Here is a 13,322-nt window from a genome sequence, read left to right as displayed (position 1 = left end):
CCAAATAACCCAGTTCCCCTGGCCCTGAGCTCACTACGTCCATTTGCACGTAGTGTCAAACACTGGGGACCCAGCCTCTTCCTTGGCAGCTGGGTTCTGGCTGAGTAGAGACTGTGGACAGCCCAGAACCTCTGTACACAAAAGGGCCACCCTGCTCCCCAGCTTTATAAATAATCTTTCTCAGCTTCCTTAAGGAAGCCTTCTTAAGAAAATGGCAGCTCTATTTTTGTAATGAAGCTAACTCTGAGTTGCTTGTATATGCCTGGAGTGAAGTCTCTATTTACCTACTTAGAAAAACAGGCCATATGTACGTACTTGTGCTCAAATATACCTGTACTGTAACAGAACAGACTAAAAATTATAGAGAAAATAAAAATAAATTTATAAAAGAAAGATGCATATAAGGAAGCAATAGTTTTCCTTAGCTGAGTATTGATATGCAAAGTGAACACTGCCCCTCTCGCTCACCTATCTGGGTTAGTTATTCATTTGCAAACTAATTCTTCACACTTGGTGCTCTAATTTCCTAGGGATAACTTTCCTACCTATTAGTATGTTAATAGGGATGTAAGATGTCTCTGCAGGGAGAAAAGTCAGAGCAAGTCTCAGCCCTTCAGGGAACTTCCACAGGCAAACAAACTTACTTTTTTAAGTAAGGGAATTTTCTACCTACTGCCCCATAGAAACCCCTGAGATCATATGATCTTCAAAAATTAGAAATACTTTTCTGTGGGACATAAGGTCTCTACTCCATTTCCCCAAGCCCAAAAGATAAAACTAGCTCCTCCATCAGTTTCTGTCTTGGTTTGTGTTGGGGGGTCTCCAGCTCTGGGGACGGGGTTCCCCACCCTCAGCACTCCAATTGGCAGCCCCTCCCCTGGAGCTGCTCTCTCCAGACCCCGCCCCTCAGAAAGCCGGCCAAAGGTCAGCCCCTCCCCCAGGGCTGCTCAAGACCACGCCTACAGGGTACTTAAGAACTGGTTGACCGACTTGCCGTGCGATTTTTCTCTCCTGCCTTTCCAAAAGTCACCCAGGAGTTACTTTGCTCTGTTTATTAAACCTGGACTTATTAATTCAGCTTGACTGGCCTATGGCATCAGCAGAGGATACCCAATAACCAGGAATCCAATATTTATCAGTTTCTTTCAGTAGAGGTAGGGAGTAGTAGGACCTCCAGACACCAGGTAACAGTAGATGGAGGTTGACTGCGATATCTACAGAAAAAGACAATAAGAATAAAGTTCTAGAATTGAGCTTTCCTGTTACTGGCTGCTACATCTGTTCCTAGCTCACACAAGCAGGCTGGTGGCACATCCTCCTCTTCCCCCTGTCCTTGGAAGATAATGTGACCAGTTCTTCTGATCCTGGAGACAAACACACACAAACAGTCACACATGAAGCCCAAATGCAGGCCTATAGTATCCAGACTCCTGACCCACCACACACCCTCCCACTCCCTCCCACTCCATCCTCTCCATCCTCCCAATCCTGCCCCAGCACTTCCAGCAAGCTTGGTCCCCACCACAGGGCATTCCCCCCACTGCACCCTGTACAGCTGACACCTGGCTCCCTCCATGGCCCCTCCCCTCACACCCAACAGGCTGGAAAGATCAAATTCATTTCTGAATGTGAAAATCCTTTCATGAAGCAAAGCTCTCCTCTGCAACAATGCTCCACCCAGAAGCAGAACAAAGCAGCTCTCTTAGCCTAAGTGTGAGTGCTACACAGACAGCTGCCAGGCTGGCAGAGGGCACAGGTGACGTGCTTTTAGAGGGGAAAGGAGGCACATGGGGTCTCCACACATATGGACTGTGGCAGGATGACTGGCACCCACAGTAGCCTCAGCCTCAGGGGGTGTGGCCGCTTAGCTCTTACATTTGATAACCCTCAGTTCCCTATCCACATCATTCCCAGTCCCATCCCCTCCTATCACCGCCCCTGAGGACCATGCTTGTCCCTCCATTTTTCCCCACTTCAAAGGTGACAGGCTTAGTGAAGAGCCAGGGCAATCCCCAAGCCAGGCTCAGCAAGACAAAGGTCTGGAAGGGATTTTTATACTGGGCTGACTACTAGAGAGGTAAACAGTTGGCTAAGTGAGAAGCTGAGAGAGGGTTCTATATTCTCAGGAATGCATTCTGGTATCAGACCACTCCCCTCTTGGACTAGAGAGAAGACTTGCCTTGAACAACAAGCTATGGAGAAAGGTGGGGAATGAACAGTTTGCTAGTACTTAATGTGTGTAAAGCTGAGTAAGGAGGGATGTGAAGGACCTCTGCCCTTGCCAGTAATGATGACAACAGTGGGCACTGGCCAGCTCTATGCTGGCAAAATGACAGGGAGGAAGGCTGAGGACACAAGCTAGGTGACAGAAGACCTGGCCACCCCCTTTTTCCAGAGGAAGACTCTGGGATCAGTCAAGCCTGACATAGGCCTGAACCTGTAACATCTCTGGTTTCCCAAAGATCTGAACATACCCAATACCTCTGCTTTATCCCAAAATAACCCCCAACTCATTAAATTCAGCTTTATAAAGACTTCCCTCATGGTTGCAGACCATGTCTGGTGACCTCCAGCTGGGGGGGGGGGGGTGTCAGTCTCTTTAAGGTGAAGCACTCCCTTAGAAATACATACAGAAATACTAAGCAGTGTTGCTCCACCTTTAAGTACAGTATCCACAAGGAAGTTTCTATGACTGCTCCCACCTGGTATTCCTGAATGTGGCCTCAGTTCCAGAAAAAATGTGGAACAAAAGGACTTGAGAAAGCAACTGTGGCTCGCTGTTTTCACTCTGGCTCTTTTGGGAGGCCTGCCACCCAGCTCCCAAATAATCACACAAAGGCTTATTCTTTCTTATGAATGCCTGGCCTTAGCTTGGCTTATTTCTAGCCAGCTTTTCTTAACTTATTATCTTGTCTACCTTTTGCCACTGGGCTTTTATCTTTCTCTGTATAACTTTCTTCACTTCTTACTCCATGGCTTGCTGTGTAGCTGGGTGGCTGGCCCCTGGTGTCCACTCTCCTTCTTTTCTTGTTCCTTGATCTTCTCACCCCAGATTTCTCCTTTATTTGTTCTCTCTGCCTGCCAGCCCTGCCTATCCTTTCTCCTGCCTCGCTATTGGCTGTTTAGCTCTTTATTAGACCATCAAGTATTTTAGACAGGCAAAGTAACACAGAGTTAAACAAATGTAACATAAAAGAATGCAACACGCCGGGCGGTGGTGGCGCATGCCTTTAATCCCAGCACTCGGGAGGCAGAGCCAGGCGGATCTCTGTGAGTTCGAGGCCAGCCTGGGCTACCAAAGCTACACAGAGAAACCCTGTCTTGAAAAACCAAAAAAAAAGAAGAATGTAACACATCTTTGCATCATTAAACAAAAGTTCCACAGCATAAACAAATTATTTCAATTAATGCTCCATAACATTTCCCCTTTTTGTCTACATAGAAATGAAAGGTTTTAACTTTAACATAGTAAAACTATATACAACAAAAACAGTTATCAAGTAAAAATTACATTTACAATATTCAGTCCATTTGTATTTAGCAAATTCAGAGAAAATACTCCATTATCTATCTTAATGAATCCAAAATTTTATACTGTGGCAGGGTCCTGTGCTGTTGTTCCCTTTGGGAGAGGGGAGCAAGTAGGCTTAGAGTCAAACCACACAGACTCCCGGAGAATGTCAAAACAACAAGCTCAGTTTATTCAGGAAGAGGTAAGCCTTATATACCCTCCACCCCACCCTGGGGGGTGAGGTCTGATGAATATGCATCTGCTGGTGTGACATGGCTACCTATCATTGGTCCAGGTCATCTCCAGATCATGTTTCAGCTGCTGTTGCTAAGGCCATTAGGCACACCCAGGTTGGCTCTTAGAAAGCATCTTTTTTATTTGTTTGGCATGAGTCATCCCATATTATACCTAATTTATTTTCTATCATAACTAAAGGAAACTATAACTCTTATAATTTAAATCCATCAAAGAACCCAGAAGGAATTAGCATTACCTAACAACAGAGACATCTGGCTGTCTGGACAATCATCTGCAACATTGGAGCATCCATCTCCAGCCTACAGGCCTAGAATATCTAGCAGACTTTTCAGTGAAGGAGGGAATTTGAAGGACTGTCCTGCCTTTTTTGGCAAAGTTCATCAGTCACTTTCCTGTGGGTCCTGCATGTCCAGTTTATACAGCACACTGTCAAGCAGTCAAGGCAAAAGCAGTTTCTTGCCCAAATGGCTAGCCTTGCCTGCTGTGGGATGTCTTTCTGTATGCTGTGAATATGTGTTGCTCCCATTGGCTAATAAATAAAGCCATTTTGGCCTATGGCAAGGAAGCTTAAAGGCAGGCAGGAAATCCAAGCAGAGATACAGAGAGAAGAAAGGAGAGTAGGGAGAGACGCCTAGCCATTGCCCAGGGAGCAACAAGATGCTGGCAGACCAGTAACACCAAGGCCACATGGCAAAACAGAGATTAATAGAATGGGTTAATTTAAGATGAAAGAGCTAGCTAGAAAGAAGCCTGCCATAAGCCATACAGTTTGTAAGTAATATTAAGCCTCTGGGTGATTATTTTATAAGTGGCTTCAGGCCCGTGGGGCTGGGCAGGACCAGAAAAACATACCACTACACTTACCACATTGAAAACAAACTCCATGTGGAGTTTCTTCAATACCCATCATCCATCCTTTTATGAAGTAAATTGGTGTTGCCAGGAACAGATGTGTCTCATTGTCGTGAAAGACTTTAGGTTATTAAACATCTTAAATGCTATATTCTGTAGGTATTTGAAGTGTTTGAAAACCATTTATCTGTAAAAAATATACCTGTTTAACCTTGAAAACATACCTAATGTGACTACAAGTTTATTATAGATTAACTGCTAACCTCATTTCGTAATTATACATTGCATTTTTAAATGAACTGCATAAGCACAATACACCAAACAAGAGTAGAAACATACTTTCAGTATAACAAATACAGCTTTAAATTTGTATCAATATACCAAAATCCATGCCAATGCAAAATATTGGAGATTAATAGTTGTCTTTTTATCCTATATTCCCATATTCCCCTAAATGATAACAAGCATCCATAACCCACCAAATAACTGAAGACCACCCACCCCATCTCTTGGGAATATGGGTGTCATGTTCTACAGACTGCTTCCTATTTGATATGGATTCACAACACGCCCCCACAGTTGGACGTGGTTGCTCATGCCCAGTGGACCTGGTCACTTCCGCCTAGCCATTTCTGGGTCAAAACGTCTGGCGTGACCAGGACCCCGTGGCTTTGTGATCTACGCACATGCGTGTAATAGCCACCTGGGCCTGTGTGCACAGGTGCGTCCCAGCCTTTATAAGCCGGCGCCATGATTTCCGGCTCCATCTTTACTCACATGTCTTTTCCACAGGACTGTGCACATCTGTCTGTCTCCCTTATCTTAATAAAACTCTTATTAGTGGATTCTGTCGTGTTTCGTGACGTTTTCTTGCAGGGTAAGAGCATCGCAAATAACCAACACTATTGTCCATAGAAAAAGGAATCTTTATGGGCCCCTGAGAAAAACTGCAATAATGACCAAGTCCTGGGAGACCAGCTATAACCTTTATTGATAGAGTATCACCTGTCAAGATTCAGGAGGTCTCCCCTGACCAAACCTGGTCCATATCAACCCTGAAGGAATCCACAGCCTTTCATTTCCTGTGGAAATAAAAATAAAACCTCTACTCCAAAGCAATCCATCTTTTAAGTTACATTTTACAAATACATTATTCTACTTCCATTTTAACATTAAGGCATTCCTAAAGTATATAGGCTGGTTTATTTCAGCTGTCCCTCTTTCTTTTTTCTTTCTTTTTTTGTTTTTTGTTTTGTTTTGTTTTTAAGACAGGGTTTCTCTGGGTAGTTTTGGTGCCTTTTCCTGGATCTCGCTCTGTAGACCAGTCTGGCCTCGAACTCACAGAGATCCGCCTGGCTCTGCCTCTGCTGAGATTAAAGGAATGTGCCACCACCGCCCAGCCAGCTGTCCCTCTTTCAATCCCATGTCTCTTAGCAACTGTCGTTTGATCATCAACAATCAAAAAAATTCAAGGTCAATACAGAAACATACAGAATTCAGACTCCCTGTGTATTTTCCATCTTATGTGGCTTTTTCTTTTATGTTACTTTTATTCTCTCTTTATAAACTGTACTTTATGTTTTTAAGCTATTTCTTTCTTTCTATGACTGACCACACTCTTTTTATTTCTTTCTTAAGCCTATGCACGCTGTCAAACACACTGGAACCTGTTTAGAGGGTTGTTTTTTTTTTCCACCTGGACCTCTTTTACTGCAATCTTTCAACCTTTTTTTGACCATGTGAGCAAACTTTAAACTGCTAAACTACAGCTGGCTCTGCCCACTTGTAGGTTGGTGAGAGCCAAGCCCCAGAGGTATGTGACTGGGAACTGTATTCAATCCCCCAACTCTGGAATGCCAGTGCCCTTCACTGTGGTAGGTGTTTTTACTTAGTTTTTTGTTTCTATTTAACATGGAAAAGATATTTAAGTGCTCTGCTGTATAGCAGAACTTCTTAAAGGAGCTGTGTCCATTTTTGCTTTTTTGTTTTTTTTTTTTAAACTTTCTCAGGCCCTATGGAAATTCCAGCCTAACACTGGTACACCAAAATGTAGTTGTTGTTTTTTTCACTCTTTTACTCTTTTGGAGGCCCACCATCCAGCTCTTTCCCAAATAAATCTCTTTCTTAAAAGAGTCTTGGGTGAAGATCTTCATTCATCAGTGCAGAACAAAAGAACCTTGCTGAGATGTCCCTTAGGAGGACTGAGGAAAAAACCTTGCTGAGACATTCCCTTAAGAGGGCTGAGCAAGACTGAGAAAAAAAAAAAAAAAAGTAACAACTTTTTGCTGGAGCCAGAAGAGATTACTGCACTTCTGCAGGGGTTTCCCCTTTAGCAGAGTGAAGCAGAAGAAGCAACATCTTGGGTCAGAGAGAAAAGCAGAGTTCTGGGGGAAAGCCCCATTAAGGGAGAGTGCAGCAAAGCTCAGCTGTAATGGCTCTCTCTAGGAGAGGAGCAGGATTTCCATATCCTGAAGGGAGACTATCACCCACCATACCCCAGCTACAGGTATCACCTGACTTCCGGACAAGTCAGGATACCTCTACCTCCAGAACTCTAACACTCGAATACATCCCACTTAGGTAGAAAGTATGAAAGTTCACAGGAGTATAGAGAAGGTCTTGGTATCCTGTACTTTCCCTGAGTGCCACAGAGAAGAGGCCAGGATCCAGTGTACGAGCAAGTGACTTTCTTCATGACCTCTCATGGCTGGAGAACAGAAATAGAAATTAGGTTGTCTGTGGTCAACATTTTACTCCATGTGAGGACAAGCAGTCCTCCAGTCCAATATTATGGGCCATACAATGATACACACAGACTCCATCAGATATAGCGCAGAGATACCCTCAAAAACCCCATGCAGGCAGACATGGGCCTACACATAAGTGCAATTTACCAACCATGTGCATGCCTAGAAGTAGGCATGAATCCTATCAAGATCCATGTATACAGATAAAGGTACACAGGTCTCTAGTGCCTGTAGGCAGAAGCACAACTAATCTCAGAACCCAGAAGTCCCTGTCTGTGCTTTCCCAACACACAGGCACACAAGCGAACAAAAACACATCTCTTAGCTACCCACTTGGGACTTAATGAGTGAATGACAACCAGCAAGTTTCTAAACACACACACACACACACACACACACACACACACACACACACACACACACACACACACACACGAAGGGGATGGGGAAGTAGGCACAGGAAACATGGGGATAGAATCCCAGACCACCAACAGCAGGCACCATAGTTCAGCACTGGGGGGTTGATCAAATCCTAAATGGTCTTATAATAGAAACCCAGAGCCAGACATTGGGGTAAATGCTGAAAGATTAGAGAGACAAAGGAACAAGTCACAGTCACTTCTCTCCTCGCCAACTCCACAAATCCTCTGACTGAATGCCTCTAAGTCCTCAGCTGAAAGATTCTAGTTCCTGTCTCCTTGAATCTTATATGCCTTTCTCCGCCCAGCCATTTCACTTCCTATCTCAAGCTCCCTAGTGCTGGGATTAATGGCATGTGTGCTTCCCAAATATTGAGATTAAAGGTGTGTGCCACCACTGCCAGGCTCTGTTTCTCTCCTAGACTAGATCAATTTCATGTAGCCCAGTGTAGCCTTGAACTCACAAAGATCCAGACGGATCTCTGCCTCTCAAGTGCTAGGATTAAAGGTGTGTGCCACCACTGCCTGGCATCTGTGGCTAAATCTGTGGCTAGCTCTGTCCTCTGATCTTCAGGTAAGCTTTATTAGAGTACAACAAATTACCACCACACTAAAGGGGAACCTGCTTCCGGGAAGTTCAGTCAGATAGTAGGACCCAACTCCCCCAGCTTTCTTCACTCTTCTCCCTGCTCATTCACACTAGAACCAGGCCTGGTTGGGACACTAACAGGCAAGTGGGTTTTGGAAAATACCCTCCCAGCTGGGCAAGACTAATTGCAATCTCTGCTGAGAGGGTTAACACCTCTCCCTTCATCTTATAGCTGCCTACACACTGAGAGCCCACCAAAGCCACCATCTTCTGGCTGCAAGGTCAATGAAGTATCTGGGAAAGCAGGGGTTTACATAGCACTAGGGAGAGAGAGGACTTGACTCCTGAAAGCAAGACATTTTAGATCCAAAGTGGCCAGAGAAGCACCTAAAAGGTGCATCTCCATCTAGGTAACAGCCTTGCTTCTACTTATTGTATATTGGGGATGGTAGGTGGAGTTGCTCTGGGCCACTCCAACCCTTAGCCTCCCAGGAGAGTGTGCAGCTTCTCTCACATGAGCAGCACTTGGAAATGGGGCTACATCTAGGAAGTTGGAGAACTCTGTGCCCCACCAGGGCCTAGGTGGATAGAACAGCCTCAGAGAACCTGAGGTAGCCACTGTTTTAGCCTTTGTGACTGTTTCTTTCCCACAGTCCAGGAGGCCCCAGCCCAGATATCAGCATCCAAGCCTTAGCATGATGCATGTTGCTGAGTGCCCAGAGTCCTCCAGCAGCTGAAGCTACTAACTGCTTCCCTACTACCAACTTGTCCAAGGACAATAACACCCAGCCCAATACCACCTTCTCTGAGCCACTACCTATGCTCCACATGCTCCTGCCAACTGTGTGCTCCATGATCTGTGTTGGTGCTCCCAGTCAACATCTCTGAGTACCTGCTGCAGCACTGACCCTTTGGGGAGCCATTCTGCAAACTGGTGCTGACCTTCAACCACTATAACATCTTTTCTAGCATCTACTTCCTGGTTGTGATGAGTGTGGACTGCTTAGTGGGACTGGTAACTGTGAGATCTTGCAGATTGCCTAGACATAACTTTGCATCTGGCTGGATGTCACCATCATGGGTCTGCCCTTTCTTTTCCTTTGCCCATGTCTATAGCAATGAGTTACAGGCACCTAGTTGTGGGCTACACTTCTTGAGGCCAGAGCAGGCCTGGTTCCTGCCCAGCCACATTTATACAATTAGTTCTGGGCTTTTCAGTGCCTGAGTGCATCATCTGCATGTTATATGTAGATCTACTACCCAGACTTCATACAGTGAGGTCCACTCTAGTGCTAAGGTTCTGAGGAAGGCCAAGAGGAAGTAACTGTCCTGGTCCTCGATGTGCTGGCTGTGTTCCTTCTCTGCTAGGTGCCCTTCATTTGCCGGCCCTCTGGTGCCTCAGACTACAGACATGGATTAGCATCTCCTAAGCCATCACTAGCTCAGCTATGCCAACTCATGCCTCAATCCTTTCTTGTATGCCTTCCTGGATGACAACTTCTGCAAGAATTTCTGTGACATAGGAGAATATATGTCAGGAAGCCTGAGCATCCTTACCATTCATCACCTCCAAAAGCAGAGGTTAATCCAGCCAGGAGATGTTCTGCCTCTTCACACTTATCCCTGTGTTCTCCATACAAACAGATACAAACAATCATGACATTGCCTTTCTGTACCTCTGTCTCCTGGACATCCCTGGGGAGACAGTAGCAGGCATTTTGGTCCCAGTAGCAAGCAAAAGTCTGGTCACCCAAAGAAGATGGACAGATAGAGGGCCCCTTCACTAGTTCTTTATGTGTCCTGGGACAGGACTCCTTGTAGAACTGAGAGATTATAAAAGCACAGGCATATGGTGATATATTATGTACCCCAATAAAGCTTATTTAGGGATCAGAGGATACATCCAGCCACTAAATTAAACATAGATATCAGGCAGTGGTGGCACACACCTTTAATCCTATCACTCAGGAGGCACAGATCCATCTGGATCTCTGTGAGTTCAAGCCACACTGGGTTACATAAGAGAAACAGAACCAAGCAGTGGACACATGCCTTTAATCCCAGGAAGTAATATGGCAGGACACAGAAAGGTATATAAGGCGTGAGGAAACAGGAACTCTCTCTTCTTGAGACTGAGGATTTCCTATAGGTAAGAACTTGTGGCTGGCTTCTTCTGATCTTTCAATTTTCACCTCAATATTTGGCTCTGGGTTTTTTTGTTATAAGACCTTTTAAGATTCATGTTACACAGGCACTTCAGCAATAAGGCCAAATATTGTTGTGGCCCAAGACTCTGACACCCTCATGGATGTGCCATACTCCTGCCCACCATGTCCTCAGCTTGCCAGAGCACTTGGACCTCACCTCCCCTTAAACCAGATAGTACTCGCTAACTTTGCTGTCCATACCTTTAGTCAGCTCTTAAATGTTATTCTCCTGATGTCTCCCTGACCTATTGCCTATTGCTGTGCAACAAAAACTTAGACATCAAGAAATAAATTATTTAGCTTCTGAAGATCTGAAACTGGGAAGTGGCTTATTCAAAGGCTTTGACTCAACCTCCCATGGGACTTCAAGCAGAACACTGGTGAGGTCTACATCCTCTGAAGGCTAGACAATGGCTAGGGCCTCTTTCAAGAAGTCCTGCTTGTTAATATTCTGACCTGCCCCTTGAAACCCCACCCCCTTGGTGCCACCCTGTGTCCTGACATAAAAGCCCCATTCTAAGGAAAAACTCCTCCCCTTCCTCCCTTTCTCTCTCTCTCTCTCTCTCTCTCTCTCTCTCTCTCTCTCTCTCTCTCTCTCTCTCTCTCTCTCTCTTCTCTCTCTCTCCCCTGCGCATCCTCAAACCCTTCTCTCCTCTCTGTCTCCCTTCCTCTCTGTCTCTCTCTCTGTCTCCCCCTTTCTGTCTCTCTGCCTCTTTATCTCTCAATAATAATTAAACTCTCCATGTGGATGCATCGTCTGGGTTGTGTATCACTGGCTGCCACCATTGCCGCCATGTTCCACATGGTGTGTGCATCTGCCCAGCCCAATGCATCTGCCAGCATGGTTCCCTGCATTCGCAGGATACTCACAGGAACCCCCCAACTCGTAATGATTCATAACTGTTCCCATGACTGCTAGCAAGATATGGGTGCTCTACAAGCTTCTGGAGTGTTCTCACATCAAGAAATCAGGGGACCTGAAAGTCAAAAGGAAAACTGGACGAACACTTTGTGTGACCTAGTCTCAGAAGCCACTCTCAGTCCCTTATATATGCTGAATATTGAGAGAAATAGTTGAGGACAGCCTACACTGAGGGCTGTGAGCACTTTGGGGGGGGGGTGTTTATTTTTTGGTTTGTTTTGTTTGGTTGGTTGCGTGGTTTTGTTTGGTTTTTCTTTGGGGGGGGGGTAATTTTTCCCCAAGACTTGGTTTCTCTGTGTAACAGTCCCGGCTGTCCTGGAACTAGCTCTGTAGTCCAGGCTGGCCTCAGACTTACAGAGATCCACCTGCCTCTGCCTCCCAAGTGCTGGGATTAAAGTCATGTGCAACCACCACCCAGCTTGTGGGCCCTTTTTAAACTACACCCCACATCCACAGCTCTGCTGAGATCAAGCTGGGCCTGAGCCTGTGTCTTCACTATGTAGTCATACTTCAGCAAAGCCTAATTAATGCGCACTGCTCCTTTGTAAGAGAGCCCTTCAGGACAAGAGCCCCACTGAACAGAGGCAGCAGAGGCTCCCTCTCACTTTCCAGAACTACATTCAGGCCACAGAGAGTGGCAAAACCAGGTGTGCCAGGTGATGTATGTGTGAAGGAGGAACAGGGTGAGCAGATGAGTGGGTGTGAAGAACAGAAGGGGAGCACACTGGTGAATGGACTAGGCTGTGAAAGAGCAAGGCACCCTTGGGGATAGCCTCTCAGCTGACTCTGGTATGCTAGAGCTGACCACTACAGGGCATCTCACAGAAGAGGAGATACCAGTCAGATTTTCTCTGAAGACTCCAGACCCTTGTCCCCTTCAATGTTCTAGTGGTGAAATCATTTAGTGAGTGGAACTTACACAGACCTTTGTCCCCACCCACAGCCCAGCAAAAGGAAAAGCCTCCTTCCCCTGTGGCTACCCAGGGCTAACCAACAAGAACAAGGGTGCGTCTCACTAGGAATCTGTTGGAACTAGCTTTGTTCTTCTCCATGGACTCCTTTAGCGTCTGGGAAGGGACTTACTCTGTCAAATCCCGACACTCTGGCTCCTGGTCCCAAGGAAAATCTAACCCCACTTATACCCAAATCTCACTGTTGTTTTTAATCGCACCTGGTCAAGGAACTTGACTGGGCATACAATGGGGCCACAGTGCCCTCTGGTGGGAAGAATCCAAAGCAGCTGATGAACCCTGGCTTTTAACTCCCAAGAGGAAGGTTGTGCAGTTCCACAGAGAAGGAAACTCAGATTCAGAGAAACTAGACTAGATCAGGCTCAATGGTAAACAGAAACAGAGGTGACACTGGGTTAGGCAGAATGGGGGAGGGAATGGGGAAGGTACATAGTCCTGGAGAACCAGGGAGACACATTCATCTCCCCTGATGGCCAGACTCCTTTAAGACACTGGCCAGGATCAGCAGCCCAGAACCCCACACATCAGGAACATACAATCTCCTGGGGACTATAACTTCATCAGGGAGGAAAATGTTTCCTTGATGCTGAATTTCTATTTGAAACCATTCTGTTTGTTAAGAACTATTTGTGAGCTGAGTATGGTAGTGTACATCTTAAATCTCAGTATTTGGGAGGCAAAGACAGGTGGATCTCTCTGAGTTTGAGGCCAGCTTGGCCTACAAAGTGAGTTCTATGACAGCTAGGACTGCTACACAGAGTAACCCTGTCTGGAAAAAAAAACAACAAAGAACTATTTGTGTATCTACACACACACACACACACACACACACACACACACACACAC

At 45.7% G+C, this 13,322-nt stretch overlaps 1 protein-coding gene across 1 annotated transcript; it reads left to right on the top strand.

The window, feature by feature from the left end:
* The first annotated feature begins 9,078 nt into the window (after window positions 1-9,078).
* On the top strand, window positions 9,079-10,036 carry Npbwr2 (neuropeptides B and W receptor 2). Its single transcript, XM_042277121.1, is given in 6 exon segments — window positions 9,079-9,236; window positions 9,238-9,574; window positions 9,576-9,654; window positions 9,657-9,695; window positions 9,698-9,753; window positions 9,755-10,036. Coding segments are annotated over 6 exon segments (951 nt in total).
* Window positions 10,037-13,322: the final 3,286 nt, after the last annotated feature.

This window comes from Peromyscus maniculatus, chromosome 4 (assembly GCF_049852395.1).
Source record: "Peromyscus maniculatus bairdii isolate BWxNUB_F1_BW_parent chromosome 4, HU_Pman_BW_mat_3.1, whole genome shotgun sequence".
Taxonomy (NCBI): Eukaryota; Metazoa; Chordata; class Mammalia; order Rodentia; family Cricetidae; genus Peromyscus; species Peromyscus maniculatus.
This window is presented reverse-complemented; position numbering and strand designations above follow the sequence as displayed.